Source organism: Panthera uncia, chromosome D4 (genome assembly GCF_023721935.1).
Source record: "Panthera uncia isolate 11264 chromosome D4, Puncia_PCG_1.0, whole genome shotgun sequence".
Classification (NCBI taxonomy): Eukaryota; Metazoa; Chordata; class Mammalia; order Carnivora; family Felidae; genus Panthera; species Panthera uncia.
Window position 1 is genome coordinate 71,954,731 of NC_064807.1, and position 17,622 is coordinate 71,972,352.

Here is a 17,622-nt window from a genome sequence, read left to right on the forward strand (position 1 = left end):
GTCATTTCTTGGGTCTGGCGTCGGGCCGTGTCATCCGGTGAGGAGCAGGGCCCTGGTGAGTAGAGCTGGGCCGGAGGCAGGATCCCGGGGGTGACACAGCCGGAGTAAGGTCGGGGTGTCAGCTCCTTACCTGAGTCCGTTACTCGTAACCGGCACGAGACCCGGCACAGCAGACGTGTTGATAAATGAGGGAGAGAAGGGGCTCGTGTGGACCTTGCTTTAAGGAGCATTGTCCCTCACAAGAAGGAGGGACTTCATCTGAGTCCTACAAGCCCAGTGCCCGAGGGCCACGTCCAGGTGTCCTTGTCCAGTGGTTACTTGTGTGCCTCTTGTGACCCCGAACCCGGCAACATCGGCCTCCCCAGGGACACGTGTGACTGTGTGTTGTATCACCCTCCGGTTGGGGAAGAGTGTCCGTGGCTTTGCCGAGTTCCGGCCTGGGTGGACTTCTGCAGGCCACACCCCAGACCCGCGCCTCAGGGCTTCGCTTGAATAGTCAGGCGGAGGGCGAGCAAGTGGAAGGAGAGAGGACGCCAGCAGAAGGCCAGCACCGTGGCCTGAGTGAGCCAGAAGGGTGAGCGGCCGTGAGGGGTCTGCTCGAAGGCAAACACTGTCTTGCTTTATCCTTGCCTCAACCAGATGACGAGGCGCTGCCCTTGAAGAGGAGGTGGCGCGCGGATTGGCCGAACAAATCCCCCCGAATCCTGTGGAGCATCTCGCGAGTGGGCTGCCGAGCTGGGCCGTCGGCCCTGCCCTCAGAACCGTCGCGTGGGAGCGGCCTGTGAAGTGTACCTCGTAGGCGTTCCCCAGAGGGGCTGACGGACGTTTAATCGAGGAGTTTCCGTGCGGCTGGAACAAGTTGGTTGAGTCCACTGTAGCCGAGGGCCCTCCCCCATGCTTTGAATGTCACGGTCACAGAGGGACCAGGCATGGCCCAGAGCCTTCGTACAGCCCAAGGGCCTGTCTCTGGGTTTTCAAGTTTTGTTTTCTTTTTAATGTTTGTTTATTTTTGAGAGAGAGGCAGAGTGGGGGGGGGGGGCAGAGAGAGAGCGAGAGGGAGACACAGAATCCGAAGCAGGCTCCGGGCACAGAGCCAGACGCGGGGCTCGAACTCACGAACAGCGAGATCGTGACCTGAGCCGAAGTCAGATGCTCAACCGACTGAGCCACCCAGGCGCCCTTAAAGTTTTTTTTAAAGGGGGCTGTTTCTTTACTGACCAGCCACGTCGATCACGTGACAGATGTGACCAGGATCTTTAGTAGGAGAAAATTTGAGGTGAGCCTATTTAAGACCCAAGTGCGTATTGCAGGCAGCCACTTGAGAGAGAATGTGGTGCCGTCTGGGACGAGCACCCTGGGCTCCTGACTCAGGGTGACAGACGTGCTTCAACCCGGTCGCATCTGTCGCACCTGTCTCTAGGACCTGGCAGGCCAGCAGGGGCACTGCAGGGGAGGCCTCATCTCGAGGGACCGTCCCCCCTCAGTGCCTGCCCCGTGGTGAGCTGCTGGGGTGGATTTCAAGAGGATCAAGAAATCTTGGATTTTTTAACGGAAGGCTTATTTTTAATGTTCGTTTTTGAGAGAGAGGGAGAGAGCCTGTGTGTGTGTGTGGGGGGGGGGGGGAGGGAGAAGGGCGGGCAGAGAATCCCAAGCGGGCTCTGCACCGTGGGCACGAGTGTGGCACGGGGTTCCCTCTCACAAACGAGAGGAAATCAGGAGTTGGACGCTCAACCAACTGAGCTGCCCAGGCGCCCCCGGGAGGCCTGTTTTTAAGTGGCTCATAAAATATAACTTGATGAGCCCACATCCCATCCCCCAGCTGCAGCTGGCCTTGCTACCTGCAGCTTGCTCCCTCTGGTTTTGGCATTTGTCCTTTAGGTCACTTCAGAAGAGCCCTCTTCAAGCCGCCATGAGTGGCCAGCCCTGGTATGTGAGGCACGCGTGCAGGGAAGCAAGATATGGACATAGGACGCGATGACGTCGGTTCGTTCCAGGCCGGAGAGCCTGTCCCTTCTCCCTGAACAATCACCTGTGTCCCTGCCCCTGCACCACCCACTCCTGCCCAGAGAGTCCGGGCCGTGACCACAAACTTCGTCCCTCAGGATGGTCGTCTCCGATGGAACCCACAAGCCCCAGGCTTGGGACTTTGGGGGAGAAGCCGGGGGTCTTTATGTGTGTTGTGGCCAAGGGGGCTGCAAAGCTTCCTACAGCCAAGTCCTTACATCTGGATCCATCCCCTCCCTTCTTCCTTCCTGATGAGTCTCTTAAGCAAATGGGCTGAGGGCGTGAGAGGCAGCAGCGGGAGCAGCAGCGGGCAGGGTTCTGTGTGGATGGAGCGCGCAAGAGAGATTTATAGGTCAGGTGTCAGCGTGTCTTCTCGGAAGCTCTGGGAGTCACGTTCTGCTAAGTTGGTGACCGAGCCACCCTGGACAGTCTACCTGTCCTCCTCAAGGGAGGACAAGCCAGGCCAGGCCGAGGGCTGCCGGCTCTGGTCCAGTGCCTCGCTGATGGTCCCAGACACAATGCAGAGGTCAGTGAACCCTCTCCTTCCGGGGCAGAGGGCCAGAGTGACGATCCCAGGAGACCGGACCTCCAGGGCCTCGTGGAGAAGCAGCCGGAGGCTCTCTGGCCCCTGGCAGCTCGTGCTGGGGACGTGGCTGCGGCCACATGGTTGTGGCGTGGGTGTTGGTGCCGCAAAGGGCAGGGGTTGTTGCTTCAGGCACGGTGGGCCGGTGGCCGTGACCCGCCTGGCACCTGGGCAAAGAGGGCACGGTCCCCTCTTCTGAACCCTATTCGAACCTCACCCACAAACAAGTCCCCAGAGGTGTTTCTTCTCTCCTTTTCTGGGTTTATTAAAACGACAGGCCCATTTGATAGTGTTGTGGAGTAAGCAGAACTGAGATTTGGGTCTCAATCTGCACAGCCAATTTCATGGCCCGAGGACAGTTCTATTACACTTCCAACACGCTTTTCACTTCCGGGGAAAGCTGGGGTAACTCCCGCCTGCCCCGGCTTTGTCTCCCCCTCTCCCTGCTACCCCTTACGCTTTATCGTGACAATGAACAGTCACGACGTGGAGTTTCAGGAGTCCACAATTTCATTTTTATTTGAACCCGGGTCACCCGGCCCGGCCTGACGTGGGGCACCGGAACAGACACGGCCCGCACCCTCCCCGCCACCGTGTGGCCTGCGGGCCGATCAGCTGGCGATGGGCAGCAGCTCCTCGTCACCTGTGGACACAGAGAAGCTCGGCAGGTAGGTGTGGGGCTCGCCCAGGGCGTCTGTGGATGGGGACAGTCGGGATGGGGACGCCTCACGGAGGAGGGAAGGCAGCTTGGGCTGACTTGGGACCTGAGCTTGAGGCCAGAAACTGCTGCCTGCTTGCTGCATGACCTGGTGTCTCCAAAGCGCATCCCACAGAATGATCTGGTCTTTGGCCTCTTCTCCCAGTGGGGAGACACGGCACAGAAATCAAATGGCTGCTGTTCCCCTGGCATGCTATTACTGTGGTCATCACAGCATGACCATCAGGACCAGTGACGGCTGCCGTCAGCCGAGCCCTCACCGTCCAGGCACTGTGAAATCCGAGTGGGTACTTTTGTCCCATTTTACAGAAGAAAACAAAATGAGGCTCAAACTGGTACTCGCCCAACGTGGCCAGCCCGAACGTGGCAGCCCCAGAAGCAGAGGCCGTCTCTGCCAGGCTCAGGTCTGGCCTGTGCCTCCCTGGTGCCCCGTCCCAGCTGGGGTAAGGGTTTAGCCCCACTTTACAGATGGGGAACAGGCCCAGAGAGCGGATGGGCCGGTCATCTGGTGGAGTCTAGAACTCACCTCTCCGGACCCCCACTCCCTACCAGGGCTCTCCCACCTGGACCCAGTAGCACCCACGGGTCCTCCTACCGTTGCCAGGGACACCACAGTACTCCCTGCACTCCTTCTCTGAGTAGAACTTGTTGCCGTTGCCTTGGCAGCCGCCATAGGTGAAGAGGACGCATTTCCCCTGGACGGCATCGAATGCCCAGAGCTGGCTGTAGCCTCGGCAGGGGCCGGTCACTATGGGGAGGTTGCAGGCCGCTGTGGGGAAGGGGGGGCGCGGAGCGTCAGTCCTTCTGCGCGGCCGACCCGGGACACCCGGCAAAGGGCCTGAACCAGGTTGCCCTGCTCGTCCAGAGCACTTGGTTCCTCCGGACTGGGAAGCTGGGACCCATGGAAACCAGTCACTTGCCTGGGGCACCCACATCCAGATGTGCACTTCCTGTGACTTCAGGAAGCTTGCCCCAGAATTCTACCCCTGGAACCTCCTCTCTCAGCTCCCTGTTCACCCAGCAGGTGTCTTGTTGGGAGGACAGGGTGTGGGGTGCAGCATGCATGGAGGTGAGGGGCCCGTGCTCACCCACGGTTCGGCAGGTCTGCAGACACTCCTTCTCTGAGGCGAAGTTGTTGCCGTTGCCCAGGCAGCCGCCATATTGGAAGGTCTCACAGGCCATGGATGAGCCATTATAGAAATACCTCGTGACCATCCCCAGGCAAGGGCCTTCTGCGTGGCCCAGCTGGCAGGCATCTGGAGAGGGGCAGAACAGCAGCTCTTACTGAGTGCTTCCTGTATACCTGTCACCGGGCTGGACGCTTAACATGCACCATCTAGTTTAGTTTTCCCCTCCACACTCACAGGAAGGATTGTCAACTCATTTTTATAGACGAGGAAATTGAGAGGTAAAGGGACCTGCCCAGGATCACAGAGTGCTGAGATTCAAAACCCCGTGGGCTCCAAAATCCGTGCCCATTCCACGCCATAACCCAGCGACCCACTGGCCCACCGTCCCGTGTTGGTCTTGTCCATCCAGGGACTCTAATAATAGCAGGTGGCGGTGCACTCGGCGACAGCAGCCGTGCCGGCCTGACCTCTCCCCTTTAGTCCCACACCCATGCCTTTTCTTCCACTGCTCCGGCCCCTGGAGGACCTTCCTCCATAGACCCCTGCCTGGATACCTGGACACCGCACGAATTCCCCTTCATCCAGGAAGTCCTCCTAGATCCCCTGACTCCTCCCTCCTCTGAGCTCCCCCACCCCCTTAGCTGACCCTGCCTTTTGGGTCCATCAGCTTCTCTGCCTGCCTCCCCTACCAGACCACAAGTTCGGAAAAGGCACGGGTTTGTCTGGATGACCCCCAGGACCCAGCACAGGGTGGAGCAGGGCTGAGCGTTTGCTGAGCAAGCTGGAGGGTGAGTCATTCGTGAACACTGTCCACCACGCAGGGCAACCTCACGTCCTGCTCCAACTTGCTCCCACAGAAGCCCTGATCGTGAGCACAGCAGGCTGTTATCCGCTGCGGAGAGGAGGAAATGTAGGCTAGGAGGCCACACAGTGGTACAGACAGGGCCAGAACGCGCTTCTCATCATGGAGCGGAGAGTTCCTGAGCCCAGGGGCCACACCTTATGTTCCTCTCTCTCCCCTCACGACCCCTGGCACCACGCAGAGGCCTTGATTTGCCTTTCCTAGTCCTAGTCCTTGACCAACAGACAAATAAGAAAGACTTCGTGGTGGTGAGGGCAGCTTGTGTGAGCCACCCATGGGCCCTTCCTCTCTGCAGTGTGACAGAAGCGGGTGGAAAGGTGAGTGGTCATTACCTTCCTTCTTGCTGAAATCAGTTGCTAGTGGCCCGGCCCCTGATCCTTCCTCTTCCTGGGGCAGCACAGCCCGCCGGGCTCTCTGGGGTGGAGAGAAAGAGAAGCTGTTGTGGGGACCTTGCCACTATTGCTCACCTGTACCCCTGGAATATATAAAAACCATTTGCTTTGGGAATCAGGGTGCAGACAGAAGCAGAGTTACTACACTGGTTAATGGACTGGTTTTCCCAAAAGTATCAACCTGAATCCCAGAATGGGCATCACAAGATAGGTTTCTAGTCTGAAAGGAAAATCAGAACCATGGAGTAGAACAACACCCCTGTATCCAAATTCTAGTTGAAATGCCCAAAGGAATAAAATAGTGAGGGAAAAGGGGCGCCTGGGTGGCTCAGTCAGTTAAGCGTCCGACTTCAGCTCAGGTCATGATCTCGCGGTCCATGAGTTCGAGCCCCGTGTCAGGCTCTGGGCTGATGGCTCAGAGCCTGGAGCCTGCTTCCAATTCTGTGTCTCCCTCTCTCTCTGCCCCTCCCCCGTTCATGCTCTGTCTCTCTCTGTCCCAAAAATAAATAAACGTTAAAAAAAAAAAATTAAAAAAAAAATAGTGAGGGAAAAAAAAAAATCATCTGAATTGGAAACCAGGGAAGAGCAGCATTTCCGTGCCAGAAACTTGAAGGTGTTTCTACACGGTGGAGTGTGGGTGTGAATGATTTGCAGGAAGGGCTGACCAGACTATCATTGTCAGTCGCTTGCAAAGGAAAAGCCACCCAGAAGGTATGGAGAAGGGACCCCAGACTGACCCTGACACTCTCAGCTGTGGTGGTGGGGAGTGGTGGGGACTAAAGAGCGGGGCAGGCTGCCAAAGCTGGCAAAAGGCTAAGTGTAGAGTCCCCTGAGGCAGGATCCCAAGGCCATTAAAAAAGGGATGAACAGGGAAACTGCCAGCCAGCAGGGATGGGAGAGACTAGAATCTGAAAAAGTAAATCTGTGGTAACTTTCAATGTTCTCCTTTTAAGGTGCAACTAAAGCTATGATCAGGGACTCCCAACTGTCTCTCAAGCTGGTTGCACATAGGCCTTCTTCTTTGGTGAGGATGAAGGAAGAGAGAAAAAATCATGGCACAATTGAAATAATGCAGCTGCTCAGGAGAAATACCTCCATCACACGCAGGATGACAGCAGGAAACAGGAGAAAACTTAAACCATCAATGAATTCATGATGACACTGCGTCAATATCCCAGGGGCCAACGGTTATGGAAATGAATAGAATGAAAGAAGGAAGTTACTGGAGATGGGAAGGATTTTGTTTAATTTAACCATACCGTAGAGAATAAACTGGCTAAATGATCATAAGAAATACATTCACATAGTAGGAATTCTAGAAGGAGAGGCAATCAATATAGAAATAATAGAAGAAAACTTTTCTGAGTTGAAGAAAGACTTGAGTTGTCCAATTATAAATTGGGGTCAAAGGGAATGAGGTAAAATTAATGAAGAGCCCCACCTGGACACTTCCTAGAGACAAAGGATAAAGAGCCTAACAGACCGTGTAGTAAACAGCAGCATTAAATGACAGAATCTGCAGAGCAACATCTGAAGTTTATAAGAGAAAAGATTCCGTACTCATCTAAGCTGTTGACCATGTGATAAACACATTTTCAAACACGCAGGGATCCAGTACTTTGCCACCCATGTGTTTATTCAGAAAAAATAAAAATAAAAAACTACTTATAGAAATATTCCAGGGCACCTGGCTGGCTCAGTCAGTGGACCATGTGACTCTTAATCTTTGGGTTGTGAGTTCGAGCCCCATGTGGGGTACAGAGAGTACTTAAAAATAAAATCTTAAACCTACAAAAATATTCCCACCAATTGAGAGAGGAATCTAAGTACAAAAAAAAAAAAAAAAATGGATGATGCAATAGCAAGAAATTATGATAAACTATAAAGCCAATAAAACAGAGTTGAGGTTAAATGGTTGTTCCAATGGTCACATGATGTAAATGTTAAAAGTCATTCTCAGAACAAAAGATGGAGGGGTGCCTCGGTGTCTCAGTCGGTTAAGCGTCCGACTTCGGCTCAGGTCATGATCTCACAGCGCGTGAGTTCGAGCCCGTGTCAGCCTCTGTGCTGACAGCTCGGAGCCTGGAGCCTGCTGTGGATTCTGTGTCTTCCTCTCTCTCTGCCCCTCCCCCCACTCATAGTCTGTCTGTCTCTACCTCAAGAATCAACATTAAAAAAAAATTTTAACAAAAGGTGGAAAATATAAATGTCAACCTCAGATTACATCCACAAAACCAGACATGTGGGAAGCCTGGAAAGAAGAAATGGAAAGTGTGCTCCAGTTTTCTTTTCTGCAAGGGCAGACACCACTTATGGTTTCATGCTTGACAGTGATAAAGAAATACAGATTCCGTCGAGACGGGGATGAAGATGGAAGATCCAAATTTCCCTCAAGATTGACTTTTCCAATTCCTAACAGCAAGAAAATGAATTCAGAATATCAATCTCCAAATGTTCATCAGCATGGCTCAGTCAAGGAAAGGGGCATAGTTGAAAGCAAAAAGTAAAACAGTTAATCAAGGAAAGAAATCAAGTATTTTGGAGCTGAACAGGATGGTCAACTCCTAACTCTGCCCTCTAACTCCCAAGTCATTCAATTTCTGATTATTCTCCCTAAGACTCCCGAATCCTGAGAGAAGGAAATTGAGGGACCTTTTCTTTTTCCTCTTCTGACAGAGAAGGAGTGAAGACAACTTCTGGGAAGAAAAGAGGAAACAGACTAGAGGCCTTCTCTCTCTAAGTGAGGGTTCTGGGACTACACGATCTAATGCACCAGGGGTATTGACATGGGGCGGACAGATGTCACTGCCCTGACCAGGTGGAATGAACCCCACGTAGTTCTTCAAAAGAGAAAGCAAGGAAGGGTATTCCAGCCAAGATGGCATGCCTTAGGAAAGCTCTTCCACCCCTGCTCCTTCCCACCCTTTCCTTGGACTTCAGAAAAGTCGATGGAACACAAAATACCCAGACCTTAGACTACATTTGGGTAGGGGGGGGCTCAGCTCAATTTTATTGGGGGAAATGACCAAGGAATAAATGAAACCCCCCACCCCACCATATCACAGCAGACAGGCTAAAACTGAGCAGGAACAAGATAAAAAGAAATGGCACAGAGACTATCCAGACCCATTTCTGAGATGAAGGAGTAAATAGGCTGCACTATAGAAAGAGCCCGACTCCTGTCATGAAAGAGCCCGGCTCCTGTCATGAACTGCCTAGACCTCCCCTGAGGAGTGGGCTTACATTCCCAGCCTGAGCTGTCAGCCCCTGTTGGGACTGCCTCAGCTAAGGGGACCCCTCTCACTCAGGGTCATGCTTCCTCCCCCAGGCTGATCCCCAGAACATGATCAAAATCTGGGTATTAAGGCCCCACCCCTTGGCACCATCATGAGACAACTCCAAAGGGCCCCCCCCCCCCCCCCAGTTCTAGAGCTCCCACAGGGTTGGCTGAGCCATCATGACCACATCACCGGTCCGCTTCTCCTGCCCAGTTCTTCCTTCACACCTGCTCTACAGGTGTTGATCTAGGAAACCCCACCTATGACACCAATGTAGAAGAAAATACAACTCAACAAGCTGAAGGAAATTCTTCAGTGGCCTCAAGCTATAGAATTGCTTAATGAAAACATATATTCATTAAAACAAGACTCAAAGACAAAGTGGTAAACAACAGAATACAATAAAAGACAAAATTCAGGCCTAGATATAAAAAATTGAGAACGAAGACAACATACATTCAGAGCTAGTGAATAAGTCAGAAATAGCAAGGAACAGAATAGATGCTGCTAAATGGAATGACTGTCCCAGAAGAAAGACGAGTGAGAATCCTGGGAGAAGCCCAGTGAATACAGATGAAAGCAACTGAGAACACCTAGCATGTGTGGAAGACAAAGATGCTCCAGGATGAGAGAACAAGTGTTCCCAAAGTAGCAAAAGCCCACAGAAAAATGTAATCTGTGGATGGGAAGGGCACACTGAATTCCAGGAAATTCTGGCATGGAATTCTCAACACCAAGACATGTCCTTGTTAAGATACTGACTGTGGAGTGTTCTGGCTGACTCGGTCAGTAGAGCATGTGACTCTTGATCTCAGGATCGTGAGTGCATGCCCCACATTGGGCTTAAAGCTTACTTTAAAAAATTGAAAAAAAAAAAGATACAGAGTTCAAGGATAAAGTTTGTCCTGGCATCTGGGCAGAAGAAACAAATTGCTTACAAGGAGAAGAAACAGCAGGCTGGCCTCAGGCTTTCCCAGAGTGATGATTAGCTCTTGAGAACAACAGAGCAGTGCAGACAACATTCCAAGGGAAAGGAAACATGACCCAAGAATGTGACGCCCAAGCAAAATGCCATTCAAGTATGAAGGAAATGGGCAGACTTTTCTCAAACGGAAGAATCCAAGGATTAAAACACCCATGAACCCGCCTTGTAAACACCACTTGGTGAAGGCACTAATGAAGAGATTGATAGAAATAAGTAACTCAGGAATGGAGACACTGTGGTTATATTCACCAAGAGTGAGTGTAGAATCCATTCCAGAACTTTTACTAAGTGACTGGGAAAGATGGCGACAGATGCTTATTTGAAGTTCAAAAAGTCCAACCGCGTTGTTTTTTTCTTAATTCAAATAAAACTACAAAGAATGCTTTTTAAAGCTCAAAATAACATCTGCGATATCATCCCATTTAATAACAGAATCTGTGCAGAAATCTGTGCATTCCTTCTATCTGTCCTTCCCTCCACATGTGCACGTGCCGAAATTGCTGGATTAATGTGAATATTGGTAGTTTTTGGGTGGTGGCATTTTTTTAAACTCTTACTCTGTATCCTTTTCAGCATGATTTTAATTCTTTATTTTCATTTATTTATCTTATTTTTATCTTTTTTAATTTTAATTCCGTATAATGAGCACATGTTGGTTTTCGTAAAATCAATGATAATTTTTCTTTAAAAACACAGAAGCAAACAATGTTAACAGTGCTGATTCTATGTAGGAATAAGGACACTCTTTTCTTACTTTCTTGTATTTTAAAAAAATTTTTGAGACTATGTTTCTAATATATTTATAATATATATTTGTTCAGAAACATAGCCTTGAAAATTTATACATGTATACATGCATGTATATGCACACACACGTTGGTAGAATAAATCCGGATATATAATTTCCAAATAATCACAGAAAAAAAAAACGAAGAAAGCTTAATCAATATGGTAAAGGCAGGAAAATAAAGCAGAAGAGTAAGGAAGCCCAAAACATCAAAAGGCAGAATAGTAGATAGAGGAGTTGATTGAGAAGCTGCCTGCTCTCAGGTTTGCTGGTTTTTTGGAGATCAGTTGACTTTGTCTTTTATTTCTTAAGTATTGGGTATCATCGTTTCGTTATTGAGTATTTCACTGGCTTTAGGCACTATGCTAAGAATTTTTCCAATATGTCACTGAATTCTAGCCCATGGAAGGTAAGTGTAACTACCCCATTTCACAGATGAGGAAAAGTGAGGTCTGGATAGGGCAGCAACTGGCCCAGATGGTAGATCTGAGATTGAGCCCTGCGGGGGGCGGGGGGAGGGTTCTGACTTCAAGACCCCATGCCTTCCACTGCCTTCTCTCAACCTCTCTCAATGACCCCACCCACCACCACAGGGGGACCTAAGCAAGGGCAGCAAAAATCAAGCAGGCAGGGTGGGGATGGGGTGGGAAAAAGTGCTCACCGTGAGTGGAGAGGGCTCTGGTTCCTGCTCCCCAGGGACACACTCACCTAGGCCAGGACAGAAGAGAGAGGTGGGTAAGAGGGCCAAGACCCAGAGAGGGCTTTGTTTCTTTCATAATGCTAATGACTGCGTGCCAGGGGGCACTCCGCTGGGAACTGTCTTCTGCATTAGCCCGGTTCATGAATGGCTCCACTCACGTGGCCTGCTGAAGGTCATTCGTTGGAAAAGCGACAAGCTGGTGGCCGCACCATCGTCGCCAGCAGCACCATCGAAGAACAGCAATGGCTAACACTTACTGAGCACTTACTAGACACTGGGCACAGCGCTATCGTATTTAAAGGCTTCCTCTCACTGACTTCCCACAGCAACGTATAAGAGAGGCAGTGTGATGCCCCATTTTACAGATGAGGAAAATAAGGCCCCGGAAGGTTGACTAGCCAGAAGCCACACAGCTCAACGTGAATTTCGGTACTCTACCTCGAGCCCATACTCTTGACCCCAATACTGGATTGCCTTCTGCGAGCTACCTGTGGATTCTGGCTCTAACCTCAGTTTAACAGGTGGCACGAGGCTGAATGCTGAATTGGTTCTAGTCTCAGCTCCACCAAGCACATTTGCTGTGTGACCTGGAACAAATCTGGGGGCCCCGGCTACCTTCTCTATAAAGAGGGGAGGGGGACTATAATCCTACCTATCTCAGAGGGTTACAGGAAAGACCCAGGGCCTGGGAAGATGCTCTCTGAGGACCGTGAAGGATGAGGAGGAGACAGAAAGGTGGGGTGGGGCGGGGCGGGGTCGCATTTACCTTTGTCGGCCATCGTGAAGATGGAGTCCTCGGGGATGCCCACACCCAAGGCGACCTCCCTGAACTCCTCCAGCAGGCTTTCTCGAAGCCGTGGCTGTCGCCCTGCAATGGGAAGCAGAGAAGACGCCTCGAACCCCAGGTGCCTAGGCTAGCAAGACGTGGGATTATTTTGCCCAGTGATTGTCATTTAGGAGCCGGAAGCTATCAGCCCAGTGTGATCTCCTCAACACACTTATGGAAAGATTGGCTCCACAAGGAGAAGAGGTGTCCCTCCCAGACTCCCTCTGACCCCAGGTCTCCCAAATCCCCACGCGTGGTTTTTTCTGCTGGTTCTGTTACAGACCCGGAAACTCTGGAATTAAAAACCAAAAGAAAAGGATTCTACCTCAGACGGGAGACTGAGCTCTGCCTCCTCCAGGGGGAGTAAATGTTTCCACCTTTCCCACAACTACGGTTTTATCAGAAGGATGGAGCAGAACTCCCGACTCCTCCCCACTCCACTGTCCCTAAATCACTGGCCTCCTCCCGCCCCCAACTCCCGTGGACTTATCTAGCTCCACGCCGTTACCATAGAGCTTGGCGGTAATGGTGGGCCCATGGTGGTGGCTGAATTTCTTGGTCAGAAGGATGGCGTACTCGTCATAGTTGGTGTGGACCACATAGGACTCCATGGTGATGTTCCATCCTGCATGGGGGATGCAGGAGGCCAAAGGCATCGGTTGTCAGAAGGCTCCTCTAGCCTGAATTCCTTCACCTATTCACCCGTACATCATCTGTTCATCCATCCTTCTATCTATCCATCCATCTCCTCCATATATTTATCATTAATTCATCCACCATCATCCCATCCATCCATCCTTTCCATACGTCAAACCATTTCCTTCCTTCTTTCCTTCCCTTCTACCTCCCTTCCCTTCTCTCCCCCCTTCTTTCCTCTACCCATTAACCCATCGATTTATGTTAGATGACTGATGAACTCACTTATCTGCCATCCATATATGCGCTCGTTTACCAATCATTTGCTTATTTTCTCATTTATTTATTCACACATCCACCTACCCAAACATTCATAGGTTCCACTTCCAGCGCAGTTATTTGACACATAGAGCATAGTCAATAAACATCTGCTGGGTGAATGAATAAATTGACGTCCAGAAGGAATAAATTCCTTCTGTGACAGCACCATGCACCCTGCACATGGTAGATGTTTAGCATAATTTTTATCAACTGATTGCAGATGGCCACCATGAATGCTGACGAACTCCTGATGTTATCCTCAGAATTCAGTGACACCCCTTTCATTCTGGATGCTCACGAGTGCACGAGAGAGAAGGCAGGAGAAGGGAAAGAGGAGGAATACATACAGAAAACCCAGAGGACATCTCAGAAAAATGGGAGGGAAGGCTCTGGGGACACAGAGAGGTGAGGCAGAAGGAAAAACAGGTTAAGACGCCACAAGGTCTTTTTCAGCAAAGGGGAGAGAGCTGCGGAGGATGCCTCCAATTCAACTTACTGGGCTTATGATAGAGGAACTTTCCGTCAGTGTCTGTTTTCTCATAAGCCCCAGAGATCTCCTCGCAGGTGCCTCTCCTGGAGATGTACACACCAAAAGAAAGGTAACCGCTGGTAGAGACCGTGGTCCCCACACCCACTCTCCTGCGGGGTCCTCTTCACATTTTTTTCTTTTGTAATTTGGAACGTAGCACTTCCAAACATCCTGTTTAATCCTCATGCCAGTCCTAGGAGACCCACGCACGTACAAGGGAACAGAGGGACAGAGGAAAAAGGGACTAATCTTGCCCCTTGGCAAAGCCAGCCCTAAACATCAACTTCCTGAACCAAATCTGCACATCAGACTGACGCACGGGTAGGGGGGGAGTGATGAATGAATGCTTTAATTCCTTTATTACTCTGTGTCTCTCTGGCCCCAGGTCCCTCTGTGAAAGGGGGATAATGACACCTCAAATTGCCATTGTCAGGATCCAAGAGGATACTATTAAACAGCTTTGGGGCGTCTGGGTGGCTCGGTCAGTTAAGTGCCCGACTTCAGCTCAGGTTGTGATCTTGCGGTTTGTGGGTTCGAGCCCCGCGTTAGGCTCTGTGCTGACAGCTCAGAGCCTGGAACCTGCTTTGGATTCTGGGTCTCCCTATCTCTCTGCCCCTCCCCCATTTGCTCTCTGTCTCCCTCAAAAATAAACATTAAAAAAACCACAACAGCTTAGAGTAAGCACTATGCACATACTAGCTGTTGTTACGATGATTGTTATTTATCTTATCAACATTTATCGAGCAGCATCTATATCGAGCCAGGCACTGTGTGACAGGCTGAGGATATAGAGGAGGGCAAGATGGACTCTGTCCCCTCATGGACCTCAGGACTGAGCAGGGCCCATGGGCAGACCAGAGGCAGATGCAATCAGTGTGCCAAGTGGGGAGAAGCATGAGGTGCTCCAAGAGCACAAAGGAAGGTGTGTAACCTGAACCTTGGTGGGGGTGGGGGTGAGGGTGGCAGTCAGGGATGGCTTCCTGGAGGAAGTGACCTAGAACCTGAGTCCTAAAGGATCCATAGGAATTAGCCCAGAGGGGTGGGGAGACGTTTCGCCAGTAGAAGGAACATCAGGTGCAAGAGGGTGGAGGGTTTCAGGAGCTGAAAGTCTACTTGGGTCGGTCACCGAATACCTGGTGAGTCCTGGGAGGGGCCTAGAAGGCCCCATTAATGGAGTTGAACTTTATTCCCAGGGCAATAGGGAGCTATGGAAAAGTTTGAGCAGATGCGAGTTTTCAAGAGGTCTTTTGTTTGCTGGGTAAACGGTTGGAGATTAGAGGTGGGGAGAAGTGTAGAGACAGGGTGTCATAGACAGCAAGGAGAGAAGGGCAGGTGGCTTGGCAGGGTGAGGATGGTAAAGAAGGGAGCAGAGGGCAGCTTGGAGGGATTTAGGAGGAGAATGGACAGGGCTCGACGGTGGACTGAACAGCCTGTGGCAGCAGAGAGAGGAGTCTCAGTGCCTCCCTCCCACCCACGTTTCCAGGTTGGGTCCTGGGGGTTGGCAGGGCCCTGACTGAGCTAAGGGACACCGCAGGATCGAGTTGCAAACCAGGCTGCAAAATAGGCATGTGTCAGGGCACTGCGTGGCGGAGGGCAGCGGAGGGCCCTGGAGCTCGGAGGCAAGGTCCCGGCTGGAGGTAGAGACCTTAACTCTCCGGGACTGGGTGGTGACTGAAGCCAGGCGGGGGTGGCAGATGGGCCCTGGTCCCCCTCGCCCCTCCCACCCCATCCCTGTTCTTACCGCCAACGAGTGCTGGTCATGCTGATCTCCTTGTCCGTCGCCCCCTTGCCCAGCACCAGCGTGCTCATGGACATCCTGTCCATGAACTTCTTCAGCCACGGGCAGGTGGAGCCCATGGCCACGTGGAACCACTTCCCGTAGATCTAGAAGAGAGAGCCACAAGCTCCGAGGATCTGGATTCGCCTCAGAGCGCAGAGACGACTGGCCAGGCACCTGCTCCCTTCCCTCCTCTCTACGCTCCCTTCCCTCCCTCCAGTAGCTAACTGGAGGCCACGCAGCTTCGAGGATGGATGGGGCCTAACGGTGGCCCCACGTTACCACAGCAAGCCTAGGAAGGGGGTGTGTGCACGGGGTCCCACGCTGCTTGGGGGGGAAGGCCTTACCCTGTTTAGGCACAGGATCTGCGCTGCTCACGTGGATGAGGCACAAATCCCCGTGGTTGAAGGTCATCGTCAACCACGGCCCCCAGAGCAGCAGTCCCGTCTTTCACTCCTCTGGGGACAGGGAGCTCGGCGCCTTGGAGGCAGCCCGTAGCTCCGTGTTAGAAATGGTCTCCTTTCCTTGAACTAGTAATTCAGGACAAGCCTGCCGCCCCTTTCTCCCACCCACAGGGCAAAGGGTGGAAAGAGCCCTCACACCCCTGAAGACCGTGGGGAGCCTCCTATGCTTCGCCACCCCAGATGACCCCAGGACCCTGCTCCTCCGGGCCCCTCCACCCACAACCCTTGCTTGTCTCTAGCATAGACAAAATCCACAGCCAGAAGGCTCTGAGAGCCCCTCATACTGATGCGGACACTGAGCCCTGGGTGGGCAAGGTCCTGTTCAAGGTCACCCAGTGACTGGGGACAGAACTGGGGTCGGAGAGTGGTCCTGGGGCTCCCCCACACAGCACTTAACAGCCGGCCCTCTTAATCCCACCGGCCCGATCTCTGTCCTGTTTCTCTGCTCCCCGTTACCCCTCACGTCTACCCCGTGCCACCCAGACCTCTGTCCACAGCCAGGCCTGTAAGGGCAGAGGGCCCAGGATGGTAACAGGGGTTGGGGGCAGGGGGGAGAAGGGGCCGAAAGGTGAAGGGCGGGGGGAGGGGGGCAGGAGGTCACGAAAAGCTAAGCCCTGTGAGGGGGTTGCAGGGGCAGCAGACAGCACGAAGCCTTTTCCAGGCTGGGTTATAACTGAAGCACGGATTCCCCTTGCGCCCCCAAGAAGGCAGGTTCACACGTGAGGGCATCTGACTCAGAGATCATCAGACGAGAGGCCCAACGGAATGGCAGGTGCATAAAGTTGTAGTTTCGGCGGATCCCAGGCAGTCTGAGCAGGAAAGGCCCTTGGGGACCCAGCCCCCGAGTTTCGGCTTGGGAGACTGGCCCCCCTGCGAGGCCCACCTGCTCAGACACCTCGCCATCGCCGCCTGAGAGGCCAGCCTTACCCTAGAGATGTCGAAGTTCTCTTGCACTTGGATGTCATCAGGTGGCGTCAGCACGGGGCTGGCACTCACTGCCAGGCAGGCAGTGAGCAGCAGAAACAGAGCCCTGAGGCTCCGCATGGTTCTGGGCTCTTCTGCCTCGGTGTCACTCACAAGCTCAGTCTGGGGACAGAGGAGCCACCGTGTCTCTGCCTGCAGCAGCTGTGAACTGACACTGGGGAGGGGGCCTGCAGCCTGTAGGTGACCTTGGTATTTGCCCTGCTCAGCCGCTCAGCTGGAACCAATCAGGGCCCCAAGGCCAGGTCTGATCGATCCCTTGTAGCGCCCTGCCCCGGGGTCAGTAGTCCCAAGGGGTCAAGGAGGCTGTTTCAGAGGAGGCGTTGACCAAACACAACGTGGCTCAGATGCAGCCCAGGGCCCGGCTCAGGCTCCAGAATGGCTCCCGGAGAGACCTCCCCACCCGCCACAGGGGAAGATGAGCCTCGCCCGCTGGGTCGTTCATTCCATTCATCCCACCTGGACCTCACGTCCCCGTGAGCCGGCAGAATGAGCCTGATTGGGCCCCTTCCTCACGTGAGAAACGAGACCCAGGGGGAAGAAATGACGTAGCACAGACCGCAGGGAGGTCTAAGGCACAGCCCAGACTAGAACTCAGGCATCCTGTCCCCAGAGTTCCCCGTCTGACTCCTGGCTTCCCACAGCCCGA

General features: G+C 52.6%; 1 protein-coding gene across 2 annotated transcripts; it reads right to left on the reverse strand.

The window, feature by feature from the left end:
- Positions 1–3,063: 3,063 nt before the first annotated feature.
- Positions 3,064–17,129, reverse strand: AMBP (alpha-1-microglobulin/bikunin precursor). Of its 2 annotated transcripts, none has more exons than XM_049637221.1 (10): positions 16,920–17,129; positions 15,493–15,635; positions 13,719–13,795; positions 12,774–12,890; positions 12,206–12,307; positions 11,401–11,447; positions 5,630–5,711; positions 4,394–4,561; positions 3,901–4,074; positions 3,064–3,281 (listed from the first exon to the last, which is right to left on the reverse strand). In XM_049637221.1, the coding sequence occupies exons 1-10, from the start codon at positions 17,034–17,036 to the stop codon at positions 3,199–3,201; spliced, it is 1,110 nt and encodes a 369-aa protein (XP_049493178.1). In that variant the 5' UTR covers positions 17,037–17,129; the 3' UTR covers positions 3,064–3,198. The 2 variants fall into 2 exon arrangements, with proteins under 2 accessions (XP_049493178.1, XP_049493185.1); XM_049637228.1 differs by having other exon boundaries at positions 3,185–3,230; positions 16,920–17,051.
- Positions 17,130–17,622: the final 493 nt, after the last annotated feature.

Excerpts from the sequence above, each read along its gene's own strand:
- AMBP (XM_049637221.1), bottom strand. The coding sequence starts at position 17,036 with ATGCGGAGCCTCAGGGCTCTGTTTCTGCTGCTCACTGCCTGCCTGGCA. Across the intron at positions 12,891-13,718 it reads GTTCCTCTATCATAAGCCCA|GATGGAACATCACCATGGAG; the intron begins GTAAGTTGAATT and ends TCCCCCATGCAG. Across the intron at positions 11,448-12,205 it reads CTTCACGATGGCCGACAAAG|GTGAGTGTGTCCCTGGGGAG; the intron begins GTAAATGCGACC and ends GTCCTGGCCTAG.